The sequence below is a fragment of the Heterodontus francisci genome, chromosome 25 (genome assembly GCF_036365525.1).
Source record: "Heterodontus francisci isolate sHetFra1 chromosome 25, sHetFra1.hap1, whole genome shotgun sequence".
Classification (NCBI taxonomy): Eukaryota; Metazoa; Chordata; class Chondrichthyes; order Heterodontiformes; family Heterodontidae; genus Heterodontus; species Heterodontus francisci.
In genome coordinates, this window is record NC_090395.1 from 65,095,107 (window position 1) to 65,114,770 (window position 19,664).

Genomic DNA, 19,664 nt, shown 5'->3' on the forward strand with positions numbered 1-19,664 from the left:
AATGACAAGCCATTCTACATCACAGCCTTAATCCTGAAAGCCAGAGTAATGGACAGGGTGACAGTCCAGTACAAAATCTAGGCTTCAGTACTCCCAATACAATGGGACCAGTTCTGTCCATATCAGCAATAGTCACTGCACCCCCAAAAACAATTCATTGTAAATCCCTTTGAGATGTTTTGATTTGATAAAGTGCCAATACAGGCAAATATATTTTCTGTATGTAATGCAAATCTCACACGAAAACAGAGACAAGCAGAATTTACCCAGGAGCACAGGAAGAAATGGATGTAAAATTCAAGTGAGCTGGACAATTTTGTTTTAGCACTCTTAAAATTGTCAATTTTTTATTTTTAATCCGCAGGCTAAAAAATATATTTAAAGGATCTGAATAAAAGTGCTATTCTTTCTTCTTTGGCCTCCTTGTCTCGGGAGACAATGGGTCAGCGCCTGGAGGTGGTCAGTGGTTTGTGGAGCAGCGCCTGGTGCTATTAATGAAACGTAATCAAGTGATAAACTCCAGGCAAAATATAACTGGCCCAATAGCGAGAGCCGGATATATAAGACCGTGAGCAGGGGCGGTATTCGTGTTCTGAGGCTGGTTGTGATTGTGTTGAGAGTTTGAAGCTGTAACTGCAGGCATGGTGCTGACACTAGGTTACTGGGACATCCGTGGGGTAAGGAACACACAAATTTAAGACAAACGGAGGGCAAGGTCACCTGTCAATCAAAGCCGATCCCTGGGAGTCTCCTGGCGTTTTCTGAGTTTCGGTGTTTGCAAGGCTCAATACGGTCTTAATCGCATTTGCAATAAGGAAGCGCAGTTTTTTTAAAATCTGTTTGGAAGTCTGTTTTTGTTCACTAGACTCTTTTTCTAATTGAGATTTCCTTTTTTTTGTGTGCAGTGAATTGCACAGTTCTCCAGAAATTGCACTCATCACTTTCAAAGCCGATTTTATTTTCTTTTCCCTCCTCCCCACTCTCTCTAGCCATACGGGACTTTAAGGGAATTAGTTCTCTGCTGGTCCCCACTGAGCGACTTTTGCAGATGCAACTTGTAGCAGCAAACTGATCAGCTCGGTTGCTAAACTGATTGTAAAGTGAAATTGTCTCCAGTCTGGAACTCTTCTCTAAAGCTGGAGCACAACTAGAAACTGTTGTAAGTGTGCAGAGGGCCAGTCAGTATCAGTAGTGATCCCTTCAAAATGGAGTCTGCAGAATTGAAGTCTTGTGGTTCCGAAATACCTACATATCCTCAATGCTAATCTCCTAACCTGAATTTGAGACCTGATCACTGATCCCTTTCTGTTCTAAGAGCTTTTCGATACTCTACATTAGTTCTGTAGCTAAGTTGTTACTGTAACCTTTAGGTCCAGTATGTCCTCCAGTGCAAGTCTTTTGGATGTGTCTCCTGCATCTTTCAGCGCTCGAGTTCTTATTTGTTCTTTTTCGGGTCTTTCGTTTGCTGTAAATTCACAATGCCGCAATCCTCAATCTGTTCCAAGTTTGATACAAGGAACATAGTGATTTACAAATATTTGTATCTTAACTGCTTATCAACTAGTGATATTTTAACTTTTCAATTTTTAAGTTTGCATTTTGAAATGTTAATGCTTTATTTTTGGCAAAACTTTTTGTAAAGATGGCGGCTTTTTTTTGCAGGAGTATGACTTCTCTCGTGTGCTATTGGCTGAGTTGTCGTTGCCAACATTGGGAGCTCTATATATTTTAAGTTTGTAACTTTTTGGATGGAGATGCAGTATTCTGTGATTTGTGTTACAATGTTTCTACGTTGTTTGGAAAAGATTAGCCCAGTTTGCAATTCATTTTTTAGAAAAACTTAGTCGTGCCAACAGCAATGACGAACTAAGGAGGATGTAAACTTTAAACTTTTATCTGATCGTCATGTGAGCAGTTCTCTTCCGCTCACCCCCACCGCATGTGCTAATTAAGTTCACTTTTTAATGTTCAAAACTGATATAAGCCTGGTAAATGACTGAAATCTTAAAGGGGAAGTGACATTCTGTTTTGCCATTGTCTTCATATTTTTTCAATATTCCAGTAATTACAATTTGCAGGATTTCTGGGCAACTCTTCAGTGGCCAGCTTAGAGCAGCTGCTTTTCAAAGACGACTTTTGATTCTTATCTCGTGGATCATGTGCTTACACCCCCATTGTTTCCATTAATGTTTATTTATGTTCCATTAATGGGTCCAAATAATTACCAGTAACTGGTTTTGATTCAGTACACCTTTTTTTTCTGCCTTTTTCAAATCTGGTTTTACTTGTAATAAGTACCTTTTTAAAAAAAAAATGTAGATCCTAGTCTCAAATTTCCCTCCCAGTAACATGCACAGGTTTGTCCTTTTTATTGTATAGAAATAATTGCTGACACCTGTTGTAATTATGCCTTTCGCAATCCTGAATCTGCAGCCACTTGTTCTGCCATATGTTTCAGGATCTCCATATCTAGCCAGGTGTGGAAGCTACTTGTAAATGCAGACATTCCTGTGATTCTGCTCACTGTGTGAAAAGGATTGATTTCCCACCCTACTGGAAGGTGGAAAGCCTAGAGTTTTGAAATGAATCTGCCTATTGTGAAAATTGATTTGGAGATACTCCAGAAATGCAGTTGGATCATTTGACTTCACAATCTGTTTAAATCATCAGTCACAAATACAGGTGCAAGAAACAACTTAATTTTGAAACTGCATTCCGTGCTGCAGCAACAATTCTAAACCTCTTCCACTTGTTTGGAATTGCTCACAACTGTTGTGTATACAATGGGTCTTACAATGAACTGAAATACTTTTAGACACCAATATCTTTAAGCATGCATGACTGATCTCTAGTAAATGTATCTTGTTTTCCTTAAATAAGCAAAATAGATGAGAGTCTTGTGCACTGTCTGATTTGAGTCTTCCTTGTGTAGTTGGCACAGCCAATCCGCTTGCTTTTGGAATATACTGGAACAGTGTATGAAGAGAAGCTCTATTCATGTGGTGAAGGTAAGTGTGCAAGTCTCTGTCTGCCTGTGTTTGTCTCTGAAATTATGATCTAAGATTTCTACTCACTCGTAACTGCAATAAAGTGGGATAATGATGGGACTTGGGATTGCACAAGATCTGCTTGACTGCCAGTCTCTGGCATATCCCAGCTGTTCTCCTTGAACTGTTTTTGAGCTTGGCCTCTACTTTCATGAGGCTCTCCCTTTTTTGTGATTTTTGCAAACATTAACTGTTCCTGCAAATTTTGGTGCAATATGAGAGGTTACTCTTGTACAGCCCTGAACTCCTTCAGATCTTGTCAACATTCACGTTTAAATTGATAAGTGGCAAATAATATTCACATCACACAAAGAACTTAAGAAATAGGAGCAGAAGTAGACCGTACAGCCCCTCGAGCCTGCTCCACCATTCAATATGATCATGGCTGATCTTCTGCCCCAACTCTACTTTCCTGCCTGCTCCCATAATCCCTTGATTCCCTGAGGGACACAAAATTCATCTATCTTGGTTTTCAATAAACTTGAAGTGGAGAATCCACAACCTTCTGGGGTAGAGAATTCCAAAGATTCACAACCCTCCGGAGGGAAGAAATTTCTCCATCTCCATCCTAAGTGATCAACCCTTTTTTTTTTCCTGAGACTGTGCCCCCATATTCTAGATTTCCCCAGACAGGAGGCAATGACCTCTGTCTACCCCCTTCAGAATCTTGTAAGTTTCGATGAGATCACCTCTCATTCTTCTAAATTCCAGAGAGTATAGGCCAAATGTCCTCAGCCTCTCATCATAGGACAACCCTCTCATCCCAGGAACCAACCTAGTGAACCTTCACTGCTGCCTCCAAGGCAAGTGTATCCTTCCTTAAATATGGAGACCAAAACTGCGCACAGTACTCCAGTGTGGTCTTGTCAAAGGCCGATTCAAATTTTGTGTTCCTTGTACAGGTACAGCCATGTCTTTCTGAATAAACATCAATATTTTGAAGTTTTATGCCTTTTTTAAAAAAAAAGAAATTCTGATTTACTACCAAAGTAGCAAGACTTCCTTATTCCTGTACTCCAATCCCCTTGCAATAAAGGCCAACATGCCATTTTCCTTCCTATTACTTGCTGTACCTGCATGCCAACTTTGTTCCTTGTACAGGTGCACCCAAGTCTCTTTGAACATCAACACTTACAAGTTTCATACCTTTTTTTAAAAAAAAACTCCACTTTTCTATTCTTGCTAACAAAGTGAATAACCTCACACTTCCCTGCATTATACTCCATCTGCCTCCTTGTTGCACATTCAATTAGCCTGTCTGTATCTCTCTCCTCCTCTGTGTCCTCCTCCACAGCTAACATTCCCAGTTAGCTTTGTTTCAACAAACCTGGGTTCATTACTGTCAGCCTCTTTGTCTAAGTTATTAATATAGATTGTAAATAGCTGAGGCCCCAGCACTCCACTAGTTACAGCCTGCCAACTTGAAAATGCCATGTTTATCGCTACTCTTCCTGTCTGTTAAGCAATCCTCCATCCATGCTAATTACCCTCAACTCCATGAGCCTTTATCTTGCATACTAACCTTTTATGTGGCACCTTTTTGATTTCCAAACATTTAATAAAATTTATTGCATCTACTGGCTCCCCTTTTATCTACCCTACTAGTTACATCCTCAAACTCTGTTTTGTCAAACAGTATGCCATTTCATAAAACCAAGTTGACTGCACTTATAAAATTATAATCTGATGAAATTTACTGAATAATCAATTCCAGCATTTTCCTGATAATTGATGATGGCCTAAACAGGTTTGTAGTTCCCTTTTTTTTTTCTCTCCTTCCTTTTCTTTAAATAGAAGTTACATTTGCTAACTTCCAATCTACTTGGACTGTTCTCGAATTGAGGAAATTTTTGGAATATCATAGCCAGTCCATCCACTATCTCTAGCTACCTCTTTTAGAACCCTAGGATGTAGGCCATCAGGTCCTGGGGATTTGTCAGCTTTTAGTGCCTTGAGTTTCTTCAATACTTTTTTTCTCCTGATTACTTTTGAGTTCCACATTCTGTTAGTAGCCCCTAGGGTATGCTTATTTCTGGTATGTAACTTGTATCTTTTACTGTGAAGACATGCACAAAATATTTGTTTCTGCTATTTCCTCATTCCCCATGATGATTTCTCCTGTCTCTGTCTCTAAGGGACCATTTAGTTACATTCCTTCTTAGTGCCAGGCAATAATTGACTCTAACAAGCATCTAACTACATCCCCTTGACATTCAACAGCAGTTCTTTTGCTGAATCCTGCACCATCAACATCCTGGGAGCCACAATTGACCAGAAACTTAACTGGGCCAGCCACAGAAATATTCTGACTACAAGAGTGGGTCAGAGGCTGGGAATTCTGTAGTGAGTGACTCAGCGCCTGATTCTCCAAAGCCTGTCCACCACTGACCAGGCACAAATCAGGAGTGTAATGGAATGCTCCCCTCTTGCCTGGATGAGTGCAGCTCCAACAACAGCGGTTAACAGCATCCAGAATAAAGCAGCCTGCTTGATTGGCAGCCCATCCACCACTTTAAATGTTCACTCCCTCTTTCACTGGCACACCATGGCAGCAGTATGTACCATCTACAAAATGTGCTGCAGCAACTTGCCAAGGCTGCTTCAACAGCACCTTCAAACCTGCAACCTCTCCCCTAGAGGAGCAAATGCAGCAGATGTATGGGAACACCACCACCTGCAAGTTCCCCCTCCAAGCCACACACCATCCTGACTTGGAGCGATATCACTGTTCCTTCACTGTCACTGGGTCAAAATCCTGGAACTCCATCCATAACAGCACTGTGGGTGTCAACTGCAGCAGTTCTCACCATCTTCTCGAGGGCAATTGGGGATGGGCAATTTTCCACATCCCATGAACAAAGATTCTTTTGTTTAAAAAAAAATAAATAAATAAAATCTTTTTGAAGTTATTGGTGCTCTTTTCTGTTTTGGGGTTCAATGCCGTCAAAAAGCAGGAGTAGCTAGTTGGCTAATGCCTTTAGAAATTGTTTGCACAGACTTTGCAAACTGAAGTAGATTGATTCTGGTGCTGTGTGGAATGTCACTTTGCAACATTGGTATAGAAACTGATTTGTCTTGACAAAAATTACCATTGATATCAACAAGGTTCCATTAAAAATGTTAATGTTGCACATTATTGATATTGAAACATGTTACTAGTATTCATGCCCAATGTACCTCTTGATGTCTGGAGGGGAGGGGTGGGGAAGTGAGAGGAATTGGGGAGTGTTTGTGGATGCTATTTCTTGCTTCCTGATGCGCTTTGTAAATGAGCTGAGTTACTGGTTGGAGAATTTTAATCTAAATATTTTACTCTGGTTTTGGGAATTGAGCATTCTCCTGTCTGAGTTGATATTTAATCAGTAACTTCAACATAATACTTCAACAATCTTGATTTCTAAATTTTCAAGCTCCGAATTATGACAAAAGCTGCTGGTTTGATGTAAAGCTGAAGCTTGGACTGGATTTCCCAAATGTAAGTGTTAACATAAACTGCTGAGCTTAAGTTTTGCCCCTGTGAGGGATTGTAATAAAAATGGCAGATGGGGACTTGTGAATCTTTTTGTTGACTTTTTTAAAAATTTGTGGTTGTTCTAGGCTGCTGTGGCTCTTCACAACATTCTTGTTTCTCTCTCACTCATCCATAAATGTTAGTTAAAACCCATTGGTAATGTCATTACTTTTGAAAATAAAAATTACTGCAACTTTGTGAAGATTACTGTTTCTGTATCACATTGTATCTTCTAACTGTCTGTCTCTATGATGGATGTTGCTTCATTCTCATGGTCGTATTACCATCTTTATTACTCCATTAGATTTAGAATTGCTGATTTTTTTTTTTTCCTGATTCCTTGCAAGGAATCATCAGCTAGAGATTGCCTTTTGTGTTTAAAATGCACCCTCCCTGCCTTGCTACTGAACTACATGAAATGCCAGTGAATGCTGTATGCATTGAAAGTAACACACCAGCTAGTCAACAATATTGATAGTATCTTGCTCACTAGCACTTTAAATGTTTGAACAGTGGAAAATATCAAGCATATTTTCAGAAGCATCATAAATGGCTAGTTGATAGCATTATGAATGGTATTTTTAATTCATAGTGTGATCTGCTGGTTTTGTGGTAATTTAACTTTTTTTAAGATAGCTTTTCATTCATGAAGTGTTGGTACACCAATCAGTCTGCTGGTTTGGAATTTCTTTTTTGTATCTCTTTGATACAAAAAAAATTGTTTGATATGCCATTCAAATGATCAGATTTTGGCAGCACAGCTATATGGACTTTTTTTAAACAAACAAAACCTGTTAAAAGATCCCTAAATATATGCCCTAATAAAATGCTGATTTTATAACTGCATAAACCTTCTGTTTAATCTGGTTAACTGCACATATGTTCTAATCTGTGATCATGTGGAAACTTTCTTTTTCAGCTCCCTTATTTGATTGATGGAGATACTAAAATTTCTCAGAGCAATGCGATAATGCGCCACATTGCAAGGAAAAACAATCTTGGTAAGTTTGCTCTACCCAACAGTCAAGTTCATGCTGCTTTCTTCAGTGACTTGTCAAAATTGTGCTTTATTTCTCATACAAATAATCTTGCAGGATTCAGACCTATGTTCCTGTTTCAAAGTGTGGTTTGTACCATTTGTTTCCACCTTTGACTTGCACAGTTCCTTTTTTTTTCCAAATGAAGATATTTTAAAATCTACTCATTAATTCATATGCATTCAGTATGTGTTGGCTGACCATTAATGAGGTTATGCTCTAGTTCCTGTGCAAGTTACATTTTGCATTATTATGCCAATATAAATTGGGGAAAAAAATTAGTTGTCATTGTAAATTTCATCCAAGTTCCAGTTAATGCTTTGCATATGTGTCTGTGCTGCATTCCCTTTTTTCACTTCTTTGTTAGACTCACCAGCCAGGGAATATATCCACTGTCATGTCCTGTAAGAATTTTGTAAGTTTTAATGAGATCACCTCTCATTCTTTACAACTCTAGAGAATACAGACTCAATTTCCTCAGTTTCTCCTCATAAGACACTTCTGCCATCCCAGGGATTAGTCTGGTGAACCTCTGCACTCCCTCTATGGCACGTATATCCTTCCTTTGAGATCAAAACTGTACACGATACTCCAGGTGTGGTCCCACCAAAGCTCTATACAGTTGCAGCAAGACACTTTTACTCCTGTATTCAAATCCCCTTGTGATGAAGGCCAACATACCATTTGTCTTCCTAATTGCTTGCTGCACCTGCATGCTAACTCATGAACAAGACACTCCAGTCCCTTTGGACATCAGCACTTCTCAACCTCTTCCCACTTAAGAAATACTGCCTTTCTGTTTCTTTTCTACCAAAGTGGATAACTTCACACTTATTCACATTCTATTCCATGTTAACTAACTTAAATAGCTAAGATATGAGAAAAGAGATCAGCACAATGAAGCATTTAAAAGCTATATACAGAGCATTTTTCATGTCTTCTTCGCTTTCCTAATTTCACTTTTTTACTTCACCCTGCACTTTCTATACTCTGCTTTCTAAAGTATTAAGATTTTTTTTTTTGTGACTGTCATAAGCTTGCTTTCTTCTGTTTTACTTGCCCTGTTTGCTTCTAGATAACCAGGGGGCTCTAGATTTGGCCATACCACTCTTCTCTTTGTGGGAACATGAATACACTGCCTGGAGAATCTCACTTTTGAATGCCTCCCACTGGTTTGCCACTTTCCCCCCCCCCCCCCCCCCCCCCCCCTTCAAGTAGCTGTATCCAGTGCACTTTCACCAGATCATTGCTCAGCTTTGTAAAATTTGCCTTGCCCCATTTAGAAATTTTACTCCTGTTTTGTCTTTTGTCCTTTTCCATGATTATGATAAAACTATCTCCCAAATGGTCACTTAATGCTACATCTACTTGCCCAGCTTCATTACCGAAGACTACATCTAGAATTGTGCCCCCTCCCGGGCTTGATACGTGTTGGCTTAAAAAAAAGTTGTCTTGAATGCAGTTGAAGAATTTTGTGCCCCTCACATTGTATCCCAATTGATATCTGGGTAGTTGAAATCCCTAACTACTTTTGCCCTATAGTGTTTGCACTCAAATTTGTCTGCATATTTGTTCTCCCTGCAGTTACTTGAAAGTGAAAATTTTGAGGATTTTTGCAGTAACTTCATACGCTACTGCCCGAATAGTTTCAGTTTTACTTTTTAAAAAGAAAAGCTTTTATGCTATTCCAAGCAAATATCTCTTGGAAATCTCTGAATCTTTTGGTACAGAGCTGAAATCCAGAATTACTGTTTGAATAATTCTCTCTCAACCCTCCCAATGCAAAGATTATTTGGAAAGGATTTGGTTACACGGCCTATTAACTTGCTGCAATTTGGTATGAGCTCTGTTTTGTTTTTGCCTTGATTTGGATCAATTTGTGTTTGAATTCATTCTTGTAGTGGGCGAGACAGAGGATGAAAAGATCCGTGCTGATATGTTGGAGAACCAGGCGATGGACTTTCGCATGGGCTTTGCACGGATTGTGTACAACCCTGATTTTGTGAGTTTTGTACTGGCTACACTCGATAGCTACAATTTTTATTGATGGGGTTACAAGGTGGCAATGGAGGATAAATTGTCCTGTTCAATGCATGTATTTCAAATTATGCTGTGCTAATCTGCAACTTGATCAAAATCTCTTCAGGCTTTAGCTCAGTAATTTTCTACTCACGAAGGGTGCTTTCGTCTCTGGTTTGTATATTAACTTGGATCACCTCACCTAACTTTTTGAGGACATTTGAAATTAATGCAGTCAACAGCAGGGGAGAGAATTGTTTAGTCTTCAGTTTTGCACAGTCTGAAATGTTAGTTTTTATAACCTCAATTGGCTCTGGTCTTGTAACAGTTACTTAATTGTGAAAGAGTGGTTGAGAAATTAAAAAAAAAAGTATGGCATAGTTTGTGATGAGTCAGGATTAGCAATAAAGGTATTTTTGCCAAAGAGGGACTAACTTAACTTTAAAAATTTGCATGATTATGGGGAAAGAGAAGGGCAGTGGGATTAATTGGGTAGCTGTTTCAAAGACAATGGGCTGAATCAGTTCATCCATTTTCAAATGAGATGTTGGAACTACTTTCGATCAGTCGTGGAATTCAATCCTGAGATATCTGATTGGAGCTTGGAGATTAAGATTTAGCTGTACTTAGTTCTGGGCTTTGTTAACACTGGAAAATTGTGTCAGATTTTGCCAGGACTGAAGTGGGGCTGCTGAACCTTTCCTTATACTTGCAGTACCAGCTACACCGCTTGGTGACACTGTTGTAGGTCTTTATAACATTAAATAACAATGGGACAGATTTTACTGGAGCATTAAATGGCATCTGAATTAGACTTTCCCCTGAACTCTTCACAAAACTATTTTGCCCACAAATTTGCTCGGTGTGCAGTGAAGGAAACTGGCATCTGGGATAGGGAAACCAACTCTATCGTAACCAATCAGATTGAAGCATTGAAAAATAAATGCTGAAAACTCAGAAATCTAAATTTAGAATGGGGGTGAATTCTGTCAAATTGGGTACAGAAAGAGAATTAGAATGTAAGAAAGTTATTTTTTAAAAAAACTTAAAAAAAAAAAAATCTTGAAGGAATGAGACTCCACAGTTCAATACTTAGTGTTCAGTGCTAGAGAAGTTGATTGGCAGCAATGATCTCTATTGTTATGATTAGGTGTGAAATGTGTCTAGGGATCTGTTACTATATTCACCTGGTCTTATTGTAACGGGGTTTAATTTTAAACAGTTTTGAGCTCTCCCTTTGTGAATCCTTGTTCACAGCTTTCCAATTATAAGACAAAGAAACCAATAGATTTTGTGAGGTTTAAAGATGAAATTTTATTAAACCTTAAACTCTAATACGGTTAATGCCTGCAGATATGACACACCCATGCTAGCATGCACAGACATTACACACTTGGAAATAGAGACAGAAAAGAGAAAGCATTATAAAGTGAAAGGTTTGTGCTTCGAGCTCACTTGATTATAGGTAGTCTTGCTGTTCTGTGCCCAGTGTTCATAAACCTTGTTCATGTGCTTTCACAAGGTTCAGTTCTGTGGGAAAGAGCTGGAGGCAGGCAGGACTGGAGAGGAGGTTCTGTTCCTACTGGGAGCACATGGCGTTCTGAGTTTAAATCCTTTGTTTGAAGTTCAAATCTCAACAGCCAGCTAGTCATGTGACTAAAACTGGTCCGACCACTTCTGTGTTTGTGGATTCTGCTATCCCGGCAGTCAACCTGGAATGCTAGCTCCCCCTCTTTCTTTTTTTTTTCTTTTCCCCCCCCCACCTTCAACATCTGGTAATCAAAAGTCCATTGGTTGGGTCAGGGCATGGCCGTATATCCCTTGTTCCAACTCTACTAGTTACTATGAAAATGTCTTCCCAGTCGGGGGCTTGCAATTTTGTTTTAATGTTAATGTGGTGAAATCATTGAGCCTTAGTCTTGGCAGGTGGTGGGGGGGGGGGGCACGGTTTTCCTGACACTGTTAAAAGGGTACATGCGCTTGAAAGACTTGACTTTCTGCAGTGAGTTTAGTTCATATCTACCCTGCAAGCATGGTAACTTCATGATATTCAGCAGTGAGGCAGACAGCGAAATGCTTTAATGGCACAACTCTGATGGCAACTTTCGGACATTGGCATTTAACCACACATCTCCTCACTTGAGGTTGCTGTACCATTTATACATAACTGAGCACCTTAATCTAGTCATTTTTGACAGCAAAATCTGACCCATTAGTTTCCAGAACAATAACTGGGTACTTTCTATTGACCTTGTCTATATGCATTTCAACCGGTAGATGCTTGGTGGCCTTGTGATCATGGACTGAGGTAAAATTAAGATTTGAGAGCTGATATGTTAATGGATTGCTAGGTGTTGTTGCATGCTGCCCACCTTCATTGTTGAAGTGTTTCTCCCCACTGATTTTTTTTTTTTTCTTTTCCGTGCATAATTTTTATACTTTTCACTGAGTCGTGGCTTTTGAAAGGCTGAGACCTTCAAGTAAAAACTTTATTGAAGGAATAAGGCACAAATTATTTTTACTCTAGGGTTTTTCCAAAAAACCTGGAAGTCTGTTGATTAAGTTTTCAGCTTCAGTGCAAATTGATTATTGGACGGTGTTGACAATTTATTTGTAAAATGGAGTGTCTCCTGACAACGCAGAGCAATCGTTAACATCCGTGCGTCCGAACGTTTGCCAGTATGGGTCCGCATGTGTGTACATCGTCACCATGACATCTGAATGCTGTCACTCCTTAATGGCTGCCATCATTGCCACCTCCAGCCCCTCCAATAGCACCCTGCTCCCTTCCACAATCAGCATCTCGATCGCTGCTTCTCTTCCTGCTCTATCCCGCCACTTGCTTCCCGCCTCACCATTAGCATACTGCATACGCCCCCTGCCGCTTCTCTGGCCAGGCAGCGGGAGGGGGCGGGGAACAGAATGCTGTGATCATGGGAGGGAGCAGGGTACTGTTGGGAGGGGGTGGGGATGTGGAGGTGGTGGTTGTGGTCATTGAGGGGCGAGGGGGTTTGGATTCAATGTCAAATTGAGCAGTGCCATCTTTATTACTGGCAGCAGCCTGAGTTGCAGACAATGACGTTTCTGTGGAAGAGGCTGTATTTGTGTATGTGCCAGTACTGCGCCACCTAGTGGTTACATTGTCAGCAAATGCTGCCTTTGTAAAAATTCTCATCCTTGTTTTCAAATCCCTCCAGGGCCTCTCCCCTCCCGTTCCCTGATCTCTTCCAGCCCCACAACCCTCAGACACCTATACTCCACTAACCTCTGGCATTCCCAATTTTTAATCACTCCAGCATTGGCAGCTGTGCCTTCAGCTGCCAAGGCCCTAAGTTTGTACATTCCTCCCTAAACCTCTGCTTCTCTATCCTCTTAAAATACTAAAATTCTTCCTCCTCAAGCAAGCCCTAATATCTCCTTATGTGGCTCAGTGTCAAATTCTGCTTTTATAGCACTGAAATGAAGCAATTTGGAACATTTTTTTTAATAACTTGTATTTATGTAGCGCCTTTCAGTCATTCAGACTGAAGTGGAGCTGATGACCTAAGATAAAATTCAGTAAATTTGCAGAGAAGAAACGTACAAATAAAGGCTACTGATGGCCAATTTTCACACATTGTGGAGATTGATCCTGAAAATATCAAACTATGAATGTCCCCATTGCATTAATCACAAGTCTCAGCTCTAAAGGATTGTACATTAAATGACTGCATATTGCTACTTTCCTACTGTCTACCTAATCTAAGTTCATAAACTGGAGCTCATTCTGCAGCTCATATCCTTACTCGCACCAAATCCCCTTCACCCATCACTCCTGTGCTCATTGAACTATACTGGCTCCCAGTCGGGCAGCATTGTAAAAAAAAAAAAAAAAATTTTTTTTTAAAAAAAATCTCTCAACAGCCTAGCTCCTCCTTTCTTCCTCCAGCCCTAATGTTCCTTCAATTCTGGACTCTTGCATATCCCTGAATTTCCCAGCTATACTAAGCTCTAGAATTCCTTCCCTAAATCTCTCCATTTCTAAAACCCCCATCTTTGACCAAGCTTTTGGTTACCTGTCCTCAATCATCTTGTGTGGTATGGTGTCTGGCTTTGTTTGATAGCACTCCTTAGAAGCGCCTTTTAGATGTTTTACTACACCTAAACAGCTGTATATAAATACAAGCTGTTCGTTTGAAATGACTAGGTAATACTGTAATGGTAATTTGCTATTGTTGGTCCCTCCACATGATGGTGCTGTTAACCTTCTTAAGCAGTACAAGAACTCTTGCTGCAGAGGTGGTGATGCACCTTGCATAGAAACTGGAAATATACAGCAGCTCTGGCAGCATCTGTACAGAGAGAGAAACTGTTAACTTTTCAGGTTGATTATCTATCTTTCAGATGGTGATGTACCACCTTGTCCTAATGCAACAACAACCACCATTTAAAGGCCGATCATTTCCTTCAATTAACAGTGAACCACACAGGAGATTGACTAGCATTAAAAACCTTGCAGTTTCACACCTTGTGGTCATCCTTCAGATATTGTGTGATGCAATGCAAATTCCTTAACTTTCTTGAAGTATACAAAGGACTACAACAATACTTGATACTGGAGCTGCAATATTGACACTCTCCTAGTTGCTCTGTATGAACTTGCCAACTGGTTTTTGCCAGTTGGACTTTACATTCTTAAACACTGCTGCACCTTTAGCAGTGGAATAATACATTAGTTACATTGTAGAATGTTCAACCCATTCACTGACTTGCTGTGAGCATTGCTGTGGAGATTCACTAGTGATTGAAACCACTTCAGGTTTTTTAGTATATTTCTTAGATGGGGGATATGGAGGGAGCATCTTTGGATTTCTGTGAACTTCGAACTGCGGTGTAACATCTCCCTTTTTTAACTTCATCATGACCCATGTGTATTGCGTTTAGTCAAATTACAAAACCTATTATAAAGATTTATAATCAACAAAATCACCCTCCATATAAATTAAAGGCTGGAGAAAATGAGCTGCTTGGAATCAATAAAGGTGAACAGACTGGAGTAAAAAGCAAAGAATTAATTCTAGCGATGAGTAGAAGAGATCCAGTGAAGTGGAACTGGAGCATGTACTGAATGGGGAAGGTTGTAGCTGCCGTCTCTGGGCAGCCATGACTTATTCTGTTTAACCTGCTTGGCTAAATTGAGTTTCCTACCAGTGGACTGTGTTGCTCAGGATGACCAGCTTTAATGGTTCCTATTCTGATGTAGCTCTGTTTTCCCCTTGTTGAACATTAGATCCCATTCAGCTGGAGTTGCTTTATGGGTGTGTTTTGGATGATTTGGCTTGGCTGTGCTCTGACAGCTGTGTTTGGTAATTAAAAGAAACTCTCCTCTCTGGTAGATGCTCTAGTATTTGAGTTGTGGGATCCTGCAGATTAATTTACAGCAATTAAATGCTTTGCTAGTTAGTTGTGATTTTTGTCCAGTATGATCTTTATGAAACATAATGTCAGTGTGGTGACTATGCAAGTCAAAAAGTAATTAAACTTTCATAATCACCTACGCTTGAATATTATTAGTTCCAAGAAAATGAGTTCCACTGCTAGCTTTAGACTTTTTGGCTTTACTTGACCACCTCGACAATGAGATTCCTAAAATACTAGTATTTGCAAGATTATGAATGCTTACGATCTTGGGCAAGCACACATTCTTTGTTCAGGGTGTAATCGGATTCACGGGATTCTAGAATGTAACAGTTTGTTTGTTTGACTTGCTGCAGGAAAATTTGAAGGCTGATTATCTGAAAGCCCTACCAGGCTGCTTGAAGCAGTACTCTGAGTTTCTGGGGAAAAGACCTTGGTTTGCAGGTGACAAGGTAAGTTCGTTTCCAGAAATCGCTGCAATAACTACTGCTGGGCACAGGTTTTTTTGGCTTCTCTTTATGGTCCTCTGGTTATAGCTGCAGTTGGGCACATGAAGGATGCATTGAAAAGGAAGGACAAAGTCCCACTGACGAGACAAAGAAGCAGTGTCTACTGTTAACTGTAAATATTTAAGATATTGAAAATAGTAAATTTAAAGATTACCACTTCACAAATGCATCTGCAACACCCTGTGGAACTAAATCCAGTTGCTTACAGGTTTAAAGGCACACTAGGTTTAAAAAAAAAAAAACCTTGGTTAAAACACCATCTAAAGACTTGTTTAAATCTTGCCTTTTACTTTCCTTGCCCCTGCTCCTTCAAGTCCATTTGGGTTTGAGCTTTACCATTCTTCTGTAATCCCCACTGTCCCTCAACATTTTGGTTCAGTAACATGCTGTGTTACTGAGAATGGGTTGGGAGCTTTTTTCTCTCCCCACCCCACCTGCACTTTTTTTTTTTCCTACTTAACCTTAAGGCTGTTGCAGGGGGAGAGCAAGTAACTTGTATAACTTCCTAATGTAGATACTAGGCTGATTTTTTTTTTTCCTTTTTCCAGCCCATTGGGGTCAGGGTGGGAGGGCTGGCAACATGGTAAGGGAAGGCATCAGGAGGAGAGCCCATGTCTTCCTCTGACATGGCATATTGTCAGCAGTAGGCACCTCAAGCCACTTGGTCCAATTAAGGGCCACTTTGCCTCCAATTGTCAGGATAGCCTGCTGCTGTGTGGTGAGATTGCCAGGTAAACCCTGACGGCCTCCCAGCAGTTTTAGAATGGATGCCCTCTTGATGGGACCTCCCCTGCCCCTACAGCAATGGCTGCCCCTGACAAGTACAAAACTACCCCCCCCCCCCCCCCCCCCACCTCCCTCCCTCCCCAGCTGCCAGGGCTAGAGTTCCTGGCTCTGGCTTACTTGCCAAAAACCTACCTGCTCTGAGGGCTCTTCAACATAGAGGTGCCCTCTCCCTCATGTTGCAGCCTCAGCAGTGGTGCTGCTGGCCCTCTGCTTGGGCTGGTAGCTCTATGTGGTGGGCTGCTGTCCTCAATTGGATGGCAGCCTGTTAACTGGCTGGAGGCAAAATGCCACTCCAGGGGCTTGCTGTCCACCAGAGTGGGATCTGCACTTGCTCCTGGCAGCAGGACTTGGCCTCCTGCTGAAAAGTTCAGCCCATTTAAAAGGTTGCTGCAATGCTAATGTCCACCTTTGTGAAGTGAGGTGTTTGCTTGTGCTGTATTTTCAACTCCTCGTGCTCTCCAGTTGGGCAGAAGAGCTCTGTCAAATGGCTGGTATAAGGATCTGAATCTTCTGTATTTTGAAGAACCTGAGTCCCATTTGGACTTCAGCCAGCAGCTTTAAATGGGCCCTTGGACATTCAACAAAAATAAAACTTTGACCTACAGACCCTCAAGTAAACTTTTTTTTTTTTCCCCTTCTGTCTGTTGAGGAATTGGTGTAATAAACTGGTGTACCAAAAGGGTTGGAGTGCTGCAGTTTGGATTTAAACTGCTGCTAGTCTGATGAATCAATGGTATTCCGCAAAGTGTAATCAAGAACATATCTTGAATTGCTACAAATCAGTTTACACAAGTGGTGTGTAACTGTATGTGCTATTTGCTAAATGAAAGCAGTGGGTGCTTTTACAATTCTGTTGATTGAGCACATGTTAGTTATAATTTACAGCTAGTGAAAAGACAAGAAGTTGGGTTATTCCCTACTCAACAGATTAATTTTGGTTTGCCAGTTCTCCTCATCTTGAAACAATTGCAGGCTCCTGAATTTGAATGTTTGAAGAAACTCCCTGCCTAATAGCACTGAGGGAATATATTGGGACTGCAGTGGTTCAAGATGGCAGCTCACCAACACCTCAAGGGCAGTTGGGATGGGCAATAAATGCCAGCCTTGCCATTATCCCTATTCAAACAAAGTTTTGTGCAGCACTGTAGAAGAGAACAAATTTTAGGCTTTATGGGACTCGGCAGTTGCATAGCCAGTGAATAGTAATGTGAATAAATGTCGGGTAACTGAAGATGAGGCCATGTTCAGGCTCTGTATCCACTTGATTTTAGTTCAAAATCTTTTGTAGAGAATAATTTTTAATTTTTTAAACTTTCTCCCAGATTACTTTTGTAGATTTTCTAATGTATGAACTGTTTGACGAGCATCGTGTTTTTGAACCGAAGTGTTTGGATGAGTTTCAAAACCTTAAAGATTTTGTTAAGCATTTTGAGGTAAGAACTGGTTTAAAGCAAGCTTTTTAGCAAAATGCTTGACTGGTATGCAATCAAAATTCAGTTGAGTTTTAAAAACACATACCTGGCCAGATAATCTGAATTGAATTATCTAACTAGATACAATTGGCCTGTTGAATTGAATCTGGTAGCCATGTAGTTCTTTATCTATCTGGTGTGGAAGAGAATGGCATGCAGAAGTTGTACCATGTCAGTATAAGATGGGATCAACAGGCCAGCTGGTTTTTTTTTTTTTTTTTTCTCATGTTTGTATGAAGCTAAACTACAGCTCTGGTCATCTCCACATTATTTAAAAATAAAAAGCATTGGAGAAGGTGCCAAAAAGGACTTGCAAGGGTTTTACTAGAACTTTAGTAGAACTAGACTCAACAGGCTGGGGCTCTTTACTCTGAAGGTTGAGGGGTGACCTAATAAAGGTCTTTAAAGATATAAAGGGGTTTGATAGAATGGATGTAGAGAAAATATTTCCACTCGTGGGGCATCTAAAACTAGGTGTAAATATGCAAAAGCCAATGAATAATTGAAGAGAAACTTCTTTATCCAGAGAGTGGTTGGAATGTGGAACTTGCTACCTCAAGGATTAGTTGAGGGAAACAGTTTAGATGCATTTAAGGGGAAGCTATGTAAGTATGAAGGAGCAAGCAATAGGATATGCTGATGGAGTTAGGTGCAAATGTAGGGGAGAAGGCTAATGTGGAGCAGAAACAGCTGCACAGACCAGTTGGGACAGATGGTCTGTTCCTCTGTTGTAAATTCTCATTGCAACTAATACATATTGGGTTTTTTTTTTGCAGCTAAAGATTTTTCTTGTGGCTTTCTGCATTTTGAATTTGCAGTATGAAGTAATGAATTGAAAAAAACAAACAAAAAAAAAAAAAAAGTTGTTGAATTGCTGACCTGTGATAATCATTGGACTACCACAGGGTGGATTTAATGCATCCTACAATCCTCTACATGCTGAGTTTCTAGTGTTAGCTCTGCAGCCATGGAAATGTGGAGCAGAAGCCAAGTCCTATTCAAGAAAGGAGATAAAATTAGATGAGGTTGCACCAATTTTCAGGAAGCTGAATTCTTGTCCATAGTTGTTGCAGGGAGGCTTTTTTTTTTTTTAAAAGGAACAAACTATGTAGCTTATTTTGTTTTTGCTCTTGCTTTTAATTTTGCATTTCCTAACCTGTAGTGATAGCTCTTATTACAGCTGTCCAAATGTGTTTTTTTTTTTTTTCTGCAGGCTTTAGAGAAGATTGCAGCATACATGAAATCTGACCGCTTTATGAAGGGTCCATTCACTAACAAGATGGCTAAGTGGGGCAACAAGAAACAATGAATTATTTGACGTTCTGCAGCCAAGTAAAACCTGAATGTACAAAAGTTTTCAAAAACTTTAATAAAGGTTGAAATGAATTGTTAAAATATTGCACTACCAGTCTTTATCATTTTCATGTTCCTTTTTTATATAATGAATGATCCTTTTGTCTGCAGTCCATGTAGAACTGATCTCTTAAATTATTACAGACAGTAGTATGGTCAATATAATTCTTTAAGCAAAGGGACTCTAATGGGATGGAGAGCATCTCCACACCATGCAGATGTCAAATACCATCCACTGGGTATAAACCAGGGTAGCTCATGCTCTTATGAAACTTGGTATATTGTTGATGGACAAGTGCAAAGTCCAGGAGATTGATCAGTAAGTAACATGTTTGATTCTTTAGATCAGCCTTCTAGCTTAAATACTTTATCTTGACTGCCATGGTGTTCTTCAGAATCAGTTGCAGCAAAACTCCATGCACTTGCGTTGAGAGAATTGAAAATTTGTAGATTATATTTACATTTTATTACTGACCTGGTCAATTCAGCAGGTTGGGATATTGCATATTAAGAATAAGAACTTGATTTTCCAC

The 19,664-nt window shown here is 40.0% G+C and overlaps 1 protein-coding gene across 1 annotated transcript; it reads left to right on the plus strand.

Moving 5' to 3' along the window:
• Positions 1-567: 567 nt before the first annotated feature.
• LOC137383946 (glutathione S-transferase Mu 1-like) lies at positions 568-19,173 on the plus strand. The gene is made up of 8 exons (XM_068057377.1): positions 568-677; positions 2,933-3,008; positions 6,458-6,522; positions 7,478-7,559; positions 9,497-9,597; positions 15,368-15,463; positions 17,629-17,739; positions 18,992-19,173. Exons 1-8 carry the CDS (start codon positions 642-644, stop codon positions 19,085-19,087), a joined length of 663 nt encoding a protein of 220 aa, XP_067913478.1. The 5' UTR covers positions 568-641; the 3' UTR covers positions 19,088-19,173.
• Positions 19,174-19,664: the final 491 nt, after the last annotated feature.

What these genes read in the sequence shown, in the direction of transcription:
- LOC137383946 (XM_068057377.1), top strand. Translation starts at nt 642, where the DNA reads ATGGTGCTGACACTAGGTTACTGGGACATCCGTGGG. An exon ending in TTGTGTACAACCCTGATTTT is followed by an intron (nt 9,598 to 15,367) that starts GTGAGTTTTGTA and finishes GACTTGCTGCAG; the next exon opens with GAAAATTTGAAGGCTGATTA. An exon ending in ATTTTGTTAAGCATTTTGAG is followed by an intron (nt 17,740 to 18,991) that starts GTAAGAACTGGT and finishes TTTTTTCTGCAG; the next exon opens with GCTTTAGAGAAGATTGCAGC.